The 11,516-nt window shown below is 43.7% G+C and overlaps 1 protein-coding gene across 1 annotated transcript in view; it reads left to right on the plus strand.

Moving 5' to 3' along the window:
• The window catches only part of LOC105306715 (receptor-type tyrosine-protein phosphatase T-like), a gene marked incomplete at its 3' end in the record, with an annotated part of 597,375 nt that overhangs the window by 562,753 nt on the left and 23,106 nt on the right, over positions 1-11,516 (plus strand). The window contains exon 15 of the mRNA XM_011381898.1: positions 7,978-8,034. Within this exon, the coding sequence (XP_011380200.1) occupies positions 7,978-8,034 (57 nt within the window). The remainder of the gene's footprint in view (positions 1-7,977; positions 8,035-11,516) is intronic.

The following is an 11,516-nucleotide window of genomic DNA, read 5'->3' on the forward strand; positions in this document are numbered from 1 at the left end:
AGGGAGGTATCCTTAAACCCATTAAATAATGTTTACATTTGAAAGATAAAGGAAGTATGGGCTCAATTCTGGAACCAGGTTGAAGATGGAAGCTGAACATGCTCAAAAGTGACCTTTGGGAAAATGAATGACGTGAAAATTTGGGGTGGGATACTTAGACTTTCAAGGTGCTGAAGCTTAAGCGAAAGATAAAACAACCTCCCCATGACAGATGAGCATCCCGCCTGGTGGAAGATGCTCCGAGCTGTAGCTGCTAAAGGAGGCAGCCAAGTAACTCAGTTCATGCCCTCTGGCTAGGATGGAGCGGGCCAAGGGGAAAATGGTTTCTTGTCTAGAGGCTCACCAGAAACTGATGTCCAGTTCCATGCAAGTCCCTCTAGATTCTCCGGTCTGTCTAATTCTTTCCCCTGCCTACCTCCATACGCCATTCATTCACTTCACTGTTTTCTCTGACCCACAGGCCCTGCTTCCACCAGACTTGCTCACATGATCTGGCCACTTCCTACCCTCCAGCTTCATCCAGTCTCTATCCTCTCATTCACTACACTCCAGCACACTGGTCTTTCAGTTCTTCAAAACACATCAAGCTCCTTCCGACCTCAGGATCTTTGCTCATCTTACCCCTCTGCCTGAAATTATCTGGCCACCATCTGCATCTGCTTAAGAGATATACATCTTTCAGACTGTGGCCTAAACCCTGTCTCCTCATAAAGACCATCCTGACCTCCAATCTAATATATATCCCCAATATGGCCCTCTTTCATTATACCCTATATTTTTTTTATAGCATTCATCATAACTTGCAATTATATATATGTATTTGCCTGCATGTTTAATGTCTATCTCCCAGCTAGACTCGAAGTGAAGTAAATGAAAAGATTTTGCCTGTTTTGAACACTGTCGTCTCCCCAGATCCTAGCATACATTGGTGCTCAATAAAATACATTGAATGAACAAGTAGATAAATGAATTAATGAATCAATTGATTAATCAGTCAGTCAATGGATAGATGGGTAGACGACTAACATGTCATTCTTCCATGGTTTCATTTTTTTCAAATATAAGCTACTTGTCTGAACTTTTCTTGTCCGTTATCTTGGAAAATAAGAACTTTTTTTTCCCTAAAAGTCCGAACTTTTCTCCAGTAACAAAAAGGCCAGCTAGGCTCTGCTTGAGTACCTGCTGTGACAGGGACCTCACCACTCCACTATTGGACACTTCCATTAGAGGGAGACTCAATATATGAGTCCAAATTGGCTCCTTATCATTTCTGCCACTCAGTCTTTGAGGCCACAAAAGTCCCGTCTGCCCTTCCTCCTTGCAGAAAATAAACTGCTGCTTCCGACTTACTTGTCTGCTGTCTTCCCTTTGGAACCTCTCTGGCCTCCAGCAAGCAGCAGCACTTCTATCTCTGGTGCCAGCCGTCAGGGGAACACAGCTGGCTCTGCAGACTCCCGCTGGGTGTGCCCAAGTGGCAGTTAGAAAAATCAGCTTTGATTTGATTTGCAAACTGAGCCGAGTCATTGAGACAAAATAAATTCGGAAACCCATAAAGCCATTTGCAGAGTTACTTTGCAGAAGACAGCCACAGTTTTAATCTAGTAAACACTCCCTAACGATCCCATTAAAACGATCCCTCAGAGTAGGTGCTGAAAGCTGAACTCCAGAATAATGAAGCATGAGATAAGGGGCCAGCGTCACCAGTAGTTTCATGCTGCCTGATGGTCGTGATGGACTGAAACCATTACCCCAGCAGCAACAGGCAGGAGGCGTGGGTGATGGTCTTTTGTAAATGTGGTTTCTTTTTATAATGGCTAAGCCTGAGGTAGAGCATTTCATCCAGCATTTTCTCTCCTCTCTCCATAATGGATTTTCACCCCTGCAGGGACTGGCAGGGACAGTAAATAGCCCTTCTCCAGTGAGGTCCCCTCGCTCTGCAGATGCTAAGACTGGGGCCGAGAAGGGGAGTTATGTGCTCATGGCTTCCTTATCCACAAGAATCACATGCCACAGATGGTGTGAGAAGCCAAGTGAGATATAGAATTGTCTGCTATCAGATAGGAAATATTCACTGCTTGCCCTTTCTTCCCATTTTGACCTAATGCTGTATGGCAAGTTCTGTTATATAAAACTTCCTTGGGAGGCTGCATGGAATAATGGGGAATCAGAGACACTTGGATTAAAACCCCATCTCGAAAACGTAACTGTTTGACTTTAGACAAGTCACAACCTCTGAGTCTATCACTTCACTTTTAAGCCTGAGATCATTAGTTTTTTCTCCTGATTATTTGAGATAAAGCACGTGAAAGGTCAAGAACATAATAGATGATAAACAACTTGAGCTTCTTTCTCTCTTTCTGACCTTCTCTGATGTGAAACCTGGAGACCCAGGTCTAAACACACATGTCCTCTCTCTGCTGTTATCTAAGGAAGAAAGCTAACACCTCAGTTCTAGTTACGTCTCCTCACACAAGTCTACAAATCGGACATTAATCAGATACACTCAGGCTAGGTTCAGAGTTTAGAAACTGAGAGAGGACAGGAATGATGCTGGCCTCAGCTCTCATCGGCCCAGCAATTTCAAGAGAGGGACCCAGGACAATAAGATGCCCAGATCTTGCCATAGCAGCTGGAGAAGAGGCCATGACGAAGGACCACTTGCAAGAGGCAAGACTATTGTAAGACAGTGTATTGGTAAACTCTTGGTTGTTGTTCAATCCTTAGAAATCTTGCCGGACCTTAAAGGGGAAAGCCCAGAGTGTGTGTTTAGCGGGGTCAGGTAGGGTAGTGCTATTTCTACCTAGCGAAGCCCAATGAAACAAATTTCCCATGCTTGGGTTTCTCTGAATTGCTTAAGTGTAACAAGATCTCCTCGACCCATGATCCCCTTTGCTCTCACCTAATACCTTCTAGATCCTAAAATGCCAGTGGAATAATATGGATTTTCCTGAAGGTTTTGTGACAAAATGGAGGAAGAGAATCATAAGTATACCATAAAATAAACTAAAGATGACCTTTAAATATTCCAACCTCTTCTTTAATATTTTTCTTGTTACAATAGCTGGTACCTCTCTCATGTCACTTTCTGTCCTTCCCCTACCACCCCCACTCTGTAGCTTTGCTCAAACCGCAACCCCCCACCCCAAGACAAACATACACATACACACCTTCTCCACACCCCACTCAGGAAGACAAAGCTGGTGTGATAGAGACCAGGAAAACAAAAGCCAAGATCAACTCTTGTCCTTCAAGTGCGTCCCTGGGGAATCTCTATTCATCCCTGCAAACTGGAAGTGAGGATTATCTACTCAAGACCTAAGAAACTTGAGCTGACTTTAGCTCAAATCTGTTGTTCCAAAGCAGCTGCATCATACAAAGGGAATAAGAGGTCTTTTAAAATCAGGGGTCAAGGAAGTAGAAAAATTTGAGTATGCTGGAGACAAGGGTTATAAATAGAGAAAGTGAAGCTCTATTTGAGCTTTCATTGATGGATTGTCAATGTTGTATTAAAGTTAGGGATACAAAAGCGTTAGCAAAAATTAACCACCTATTGTGCGCCAGTCACAGGACTATGTGTGTCGACACGAGTTTACAGTGTGAAGATAGAAGTAAAGCCTGACACATAGTAGGCACTAAATATATTGTGGTCGTCATTATTATCCTTACTCAAAAAATGAAACAGTATAGGCTCAAAAGGGTTAAATAAATAAAGGTTAAATAATTCCCTCAGAATTTTAGCTCAGATCTAGCTCCAAAGCTCATGCCATGTCCACAGCACCATTTTGAATCTTGTCAATATCATAGACTGGGTAAGAGTCTATGGGCCATTGTCAAGGTCCCTTGTCTTATATTTTCTAATTCCTTCTTTGCCTCTTTTCCAGTAATAGTTGAAAATAGAATCTTTAGGGTGTGACGGGTTCTTGGTTTATCTTCAATAAACCAAGAATAATCCCATCTCGAATAAGCTAAGTCCTGGGATCTGAAGCAGAAACCTCAAGGAGCCCTCAGCTGTCTTTACTTCCATAACGTATTGAACTTAATAAGCCAAGAAATTAGTCCGTCTTCAAAGTTATGTACTCCAGTGCCAGCTTTCGCCCATCAGCATCTCTTTGCATTTACCATTCACTACTTTAGAAAGAGAAAACAATCAGAAAGGAAGTCTGAGGTATTCAGCATTCTGACATCCTTTATCTTTGCATGGTCTTAATGTTTTTATTAATGGATGATATATATACATGTGAACAGATATTGGAAACTGTGAAGAGAGAGGGGTCATGAATCCTACATTTAAAAAGCCATATGATGGGAGGACCGGGTGTTAGATGAGACAGCAAAAGACCTTTACCTTTTCTCTCACTGGATTAGTCAGATTAGGATAGGCTTTGCTGCAACAACAAATTAATATCCAAATATCAATAGCTTAATACCACAAAATTTGTTGTTGTTGTTATTGTGTTGTTGTTGTTGTTGTTGTTGTTGTTATTGTTGTTGTTGTTATGCCATCTAGAATAGATATGGCCTCACAGGACCTCATCGCAGGGGAAGAAGTATGGAAGTGGTAACCTGGATCTTAAATGCCTCACATGGAAATGACTTAGGTCACTTCCACTTACCTGGCCTTGATGAGACTCAGATTTTTCCAAGAAGAGATGGCCCAGGCACCTGTAAACACTAGTCATCTTTAGCACGATGTATATGAGACCTTTTCCTATTTCTACTTCCCTTTGAGTCCCATGAGACTTATGATCTATCGCTTCTTTTCTGCTTCTCCAGCCATTATGAAAACCTCTCCCTATCCCAGTACCTGGCCAGCTTCGTCTCTGTTCATACCCCTCATAGCTGAGCATTCTTGCTAAACAGAGTTCTAGCCCTAGATTATAGGGCGGGGAGGCTTTGCAGGGACTGCAAACTGAATTATGGCTTTAACTGTTTTTCATTTAATCCTTAAAAGAACTTCGTGAGATACTTATTATTACCCCCATTTGACAGGTAGAGAAATCGAAATTCAGGAATGGATGTAATTTTCCAAGTGGCACAGCTAGTAAGTGAAAAATACTAAATCAGAATTTCATTTATTCATTTCGTTTTCAATAAACATTTATTGAGCTCAACTTAGTATTGATCTGTTTCCCCTCGTCCCCTAGACATTAAGAACTCCATCTTTGGATTTAGAGACTCTTTGATTCTAGGCTGGAAAAGGTACTTAACTGCTTTTTGTCTCTGTTTCCCCAACTATAAAATGACAATAACACCAGTTACCTCAGGGGGCTCATATAAGAATTTAATGAACTAGTGAATATATAAAGTGCTTAATGCAATACCTGGCTTATAGTAAGCACTCAACAAGTAGTAGCCAGTGGGAGAGCAACAAACAGATAAATTATATCAATAAATATGATGAGGGCTATGATGAAGGTAAATTCAGGATGCCATGAGAAATCAGAGAAGGGAAACGTAAATCAATTTGGATGTGTATTTTCAGGTATGTGGTCATTGAGACAAGTTTTGAAAGAAGAGTGACAATTATATTGAACGAGGTTGGAGAGTAAGGCAGGGAGATCTTCTGAGCTGAGGAAGTAGCATGTGCAAATCACTGGATGCAAGAGAGGATGCTACTGGACTGGAATGGGACAATGGCTAGAATGCCAGTGTAACCAAAGGAAACTAGGAGTAACCAGAGGTGATGCTAAAGTAGCACTCAGGTCCAGGATACCAGGACACCAAGGGCTCCATGGAGCCCCATAGCATATTAGATGAACATTGTCCTGAGACGGTAGGAGCCCTTGGAGGTGCTTAAACACACTGCCTTTGGCAAGGCCACCCTAGTTACAGCTTGGAAAATGAATCAGAGAAAGAGTTCTAAGGCAAGGACAAGGCTGGAGCATGGGAGAACAGGTAGGATGCCGCTGAAACGGGCCAGGTGGGAACATATGAGTCATCTCTTCTCTCAAGCCTTCTGTTTCTTTTTCTGACATGCAAGGCCAACAGTTCTTGTCCTGCCTACCTCTGAAGTTTCAGGGAAAATTAATAACCATAGCCATTTAGAACAAGGTTGCAAACTTTTCTATAAAGGGCTAGATAGTAAATACTTCTCAGGTTTGCAGGTAATATAATCTCTTTCAGAACGACTCAATTCTGTCATTATAACACAAAAGCATCCACAGATAATGCATGTAAAATGAGCATGACCGTGTTCCAATAAAATTTATTTATAGACACCGAAATTTAAATTTCATATAACTTTCAGTATCACAAAATATTACTCTTTATTTTTTTCCCAACCATTTAAAAATGTAAAAACCATTCTTAGCTCATAGCCGCACACACACACAAAAATAATCAGTGGGAGGCCAGGATTGACCCATGAGTTATAGTTTGCAGACCTCTCTCTGAGAATGTACTTTGTAAATGGCAACGTTCCTCACATAACAGTATTATGATTACTGTCTGCCAATGTTTAGTGGTGGTTAAACTTTACAGCATTTCATGGCTCTTGGTCAAGCTGGCCAGTTGTGTGAATTCTTGTAATTATGTATTTCCTGTTTACCAGTTGGTCTAGAATGCCCTACTGGGTCTCTGTTTTGCATAAGAACTTTATGTAGTTTTGCTGATGAATCACTAGAGAAACAAGCAGCCTTTGACCAGCATAGGACACCTTTCTGTCTTTTGTGTCGTTTTCCTTAAAGAGGCAAGTGGTGGGTTCAAAAGGGCAGGAACTTTAGTCAGGCAAACCAGAGTTAGAATCCTGCCACTGACGGTTATTAGTTCTGTGACCTTGAGCAAATTATATCAGTTCTCTAACTCATCATTTCTTCATTTGTCCATTCATTTATTCAACAGCTATTCACTGAGTGCCTACAACGTGCAAGGCCACAGCAGGGCACTGGTAAATGAGACACAGTGACTGCCTTCCAGGAGATTATAAAATTGAGGGAAAGGCAGACACTTATAATCCAGTGAGGTTACTGTCATGAGAAGGGAAGCTAAGGTGTTAGGGGAAGAGAGAAGAGGGGGGGTCTGTCCCCATACATGTGAGACACTGAAGAATCCCTAGAGAGAAAGAGTGCTACGCTGACACCTGAAGAATGAGCAGTTGTTGGCCAGGTGAAGAGGCAGGAAAGGGGCATGTTCCACACAAAGTGACAAGCCTAGATAAAGCCTACAGACAAGGTAGGAGGGAAAATGTTGATGATGGGAAGGAGTTTCCCGTGCTCGGGGCAGAACACAGAGTGCGGTAGCGGGGTGGAGAGAGGATGAAGGGGCAGGCAGAGGGTTCATCACTGACGGCCAGCGAGCTGGGTAAAGTGGTTTGAAGTTTACCTTGAAAACAACAATGGGGCCACTAACACATTTCACCAAGGGGTGGGGAGTGGGTGGAAGGGGAGCAAGACCAGAAGCCGGAAGACCAGGGGGCTGCCTCAGTCATCCAAGGGAACCGTGAGGGTGGTTTGAGCTAAATGGAAATAAAATGGGAGAGAAGGGAGAAGCTTCATGAGTTTTCTGGGGTAAAATCGATAAGGCATGCTGAGCGATCAGAAACGAGGGGTCGGGAAAAAGAGGAGTGAAGAGTGACTCCAAGTTTCTAGACTGAGCAGCTACATGGGTGCTGGCACCACTTACTAAGAAAGAAAGGAAAATTTGTAAAGAAGACATTCGAGTGAAAAGATGATGGGTTCATTTTTAATAATACTGACCTTTCTGGGTTCTTGTCTTAGAAACATTGTACGTGAGGTACCTGGCAGAGTACCTGGCATGTCGTGGGTGCTTGATAAATGGTGATTCTTATTCTTGTGTCATTTTTAGAAATCTATTTCAGGCCCTGTTTTGTTAGATCGTGATGTTCTTTTGCTGTTTAGTGTGAGCTCTTCAGAGCCACAGGAACTGCAGTTCTGTTCGCCATACCACACGTTTTCATGTGTGTTTCTTTCTCTCCTTCTCTTCTGCATGCTGCCTGGGGACTGGCTTCCTTGTGGTCAGCACCAATGGGCAGCGCCCAGGTGACCCCGGGGACTCCACTCTGCCTCCTCACCACAGGTGATCACCAGAGCCCTGGGCGGGTGGGAGGGGAGCGAGAGTGACCCACGTTCAGCAGGTCCTCCAGGCCAGGTGCACCATAGAGGAACTGGCAGTCCCTCCACCCCGCCCATTCATCCGCTTACCCATCCATCCATCCATCCATCCATCCATCCATCCATCCACCCACGTACCCACCCACCCATCCATCCATTCATCCATCCACCCACCCATCCGTTCACTCACCCATCCCTCCCTCCATCCATCTATCCGCTCATCCATTCATCCATTCTACTAATGCTTACAACGTACCTATCATGTGCCAGGCACTGTTCTAAGCACTGAGGGATGCAATGATTATCCAAAGAAGACATGTTCCTGTGCCTTTCTGGGAGGGGAAAGAGCCATTTGTGTAGTCAAAAAACTACAAAGGAGAGGTGTGTGGAGTACAAAATAAACAAACAAATGCACTAAAGGAGTGCTTCCCAGAGCAAACTACAACTGAGCCATGGTCTAAGGTTGAGGGGAAAGTTGACCCAGAGTATCTGTGCTTAGGAAATGAGTAGATCTGGCTATCATCCCAGGTCTATCATTTGTCCTGGACAAGTCCTTTAAATGTGATGACTTCTGTGTCTCTTACCTGTTAAGTGAGAATAATACCTATCTCTTACCATTTGCTTATATACTCTGCACATGCGGAGTCTTTTGGAGTTGTATTCTGAGACAAAACAAGATAGTGGATGTGGAAAGGGGGGTGTGGGGGTGCCCCATCTGGAGTAGGGATTGTATCGCAGAGTTGATCCCACCTTGAGGCCAGGGGCCAGCATTTGTGCCATTGTGTCCATCAGTCACTGGCTGTGGGCTGCCATGGGGGTGCATACCTTCCTGGGGAGGTGATTCCCCTTTGCCCGATGGCTTCTCTGCAGGGAAAGGGGTATCTGTGATCTGTTAGCAGCCAGCATCTGGGGATTAGGTGCATCTGCCTGGTAGAGAAGATCTGGGTGGAGCCCCAACAGTATTCACTACCGCCAAGTTTTATCCCTGCCATTGACCCCCATAGCCCATGTATCATTACCAACACCTCAGGAATGTCATCTTAGTCACTCCCTAAGTGACTTAGTCACTAGTTATATGACCTGAAGCAAGTCGCATAGCCTTATGTCACCCGCACAACTAATTGTCACACTAACTTCAGAGTCATATTAAAGGGCACATTAGGTACTCAGAGTTGATAGTGCATCGTACCACCAATTTACTCTCAAATTGTCAAGGGAAAAAAAATATGACATTAGGTGACCCGGAGAGTGCCCTGTTCAGTAGCAGCACATAGTAGACCTTCAACAAATGCTAGTCCTCTACCCCACACTATCAGGCCACCAGCTGACCTCTTACCCCCCAAAAAATGGGAGTTGCAGATGGATGCATGGTGACAGTGAGGGAAAGTCACAATCACAACTGTGCTCACACCCAGTTTATTGAGAAACAGTGCTTCTCTGGCGTGTGTGAGCAGCTCCATTTCTGCTGGGCCATTGTTCTCTGGGCTCTATTCTAGTCAAGCAGTCTGATAATATTTTCTTTAAACAGAGCCGATCCCATAGCAGGCACATTTGTTCTTACCTCTTGCCTTCTGAGGCGTCTGAATGTTCCTCCTCTGGCAGGTTTATTTCACTGTATTTCATTTATTTCCACGCATTCCTCAGCCTCGTTGGATGGGTGAGGTACCTGCGAGTGTTTCTCTTTGAGCAGGCTGTCCCTTTCAAAGGGTGTTTTGTTAACGCTCATCCCCTGGTAGCAATAATGGCTGACGTAAATTATAACTGCCTAGTTTTGAGTGATGGCGATGCTAGACTGTAAGCACAAGCACCCTCTTTTCCTATTGGCAGCAACTCAGAGAACGGCGGGACCACATCGTGCAACAGGGACAGGCTGGCATCTGATGTGAGCCGAGGCTGAGCTCAACTCAGCTCTGCCACTTTCTGGCCTGGTGATCCTGAGCAAGTTATTTCTCTTCTCTGGGCTTCATTCTCTTCATCTGGGGAAGCGGGGATAATAATACCAATAGCCATAGTCAAACCATGAAAACTAGGTATGATAACAGCTTTAATTTCTTTGCTCAGCTGACTTCCAACTAGCTCTTTGGGTCTCTCTGACTTCCTGGCCTTCCTTTCAAGAAATTCATGCTCTAGGGCAGAGTTTCTCAGCCTTGGCACGAGTGACATTTGGGAACGGATATTTCTCTCTTGGGGGGGGATATTTAGCAGCATCCCTAGCCTCTACCCATTAGATCCCAGTAGGATTTCATCCCCCAAATGTTACAACCAAAGAGATCTCCAGACATGTTCAGATGTCTCCTGGGGGTTGGAGGGAGGGCAAAAGCGCCCACCCATTCTTGAAAACCTTCAGAGCTGCACTGTTTAATAGAAATAGAATTTCGCCGTGTATGGAACTTAAAAAGTTTCAGAGTCATGTTAGAAAAGTTGTAGGTAAGACTGATTTTATTATATTTTATTTAACCTACTATTATTGTCATTTTAATACGTAATCAATCCTTCCAAATTACCAATGAAAAATATTTTACATTTCTTTTTTGTACTAAGTCTTTGAAATCAGGGGGTCAGGGGTGAATTTTACATGGACAGCACTTTTCAATTCAGATGCTGAATTCTAAACAGTTAAAAATTAAATAGAATCCTAAAAAGATAAACACTATGTTTAACAAGTAAACATACTTTACACTGCTTCTGTTTTTTTGTTTTTTTTTTTTAATTTAAATTGGTTGAAATTAAATAAATTTTAAAATTCAGTTCCTCAGTCACATTTCAGTTGCTCAGTAACCATGTGTGGCTTTGTGGTCTGGACAGTGCAGATCTAGAGGTAAAAAAATGGCTCAACTATCCTTTTGCCTGGTTGGTGAATAGAGTGCACAGAGTGGAAGTAAATGTTTGTTTCCTTTTGTCTTTCCTCCCAGGGAACATTTTACAATGTCTGGAAATGTGTTTGGTTGTCAGAAGTGGGCATGAAGGATTACTGGCATCTAGTGAGTAGAAGCCAGGGATGTTTCCATTGAAAAGATGAGGTAAAACTGCTTATGGCCAGGGTTGGGTGCTTCTCTGTAGTGGGTTGACTTGAGGCTGCAGGGGGCAAATGACTAGTTATTTAATGTTTCACCTGAAGGACTTAGTCCACCCCAGACCCACCACCACAGAGAGAGTGCCTCTGCGCTGGCCCCTGCAGTAGCTTAGCCAGGCCTCCAGGGAGGCTTGGCCCAGTAGGAAGCTCACAGTGGCCGGTCTGGAGTGGATGCACCATGCACCAGCCTGGTGGCCCTGCTCTGGCCTGCACCCCCGGGAAAGACACAGATCGACTGTCTTGGTCGTGCCCAGTGCCCGCTGTCAATTCCCGATAAGGAGAAGGGCTTTGTGGAGCACAGACTCTACTCCCTCAAACTGGCAAACTTGCGTAAATTACTCAGCCTTTTTGAGCCTCAGTTTCCTCATCTATGA

This window comes from Pteropus vampyrus, unplaced genomic scaffold (genome assembly GCF_000151845.1).
Source record: "Pteropus vampyrus isolate Shadow unplaced genomic scaffold, Pvam_2.0 Scaffold455, whole genome shotgun sequence".
Classification (NCBI taxonomy): domain Eukaryota; kingdom Metazoa; phylum Chordata; class Mammalia; order Chiroptera; family Pteropodidae; genus Pteropus; species Pteropus vampyrus.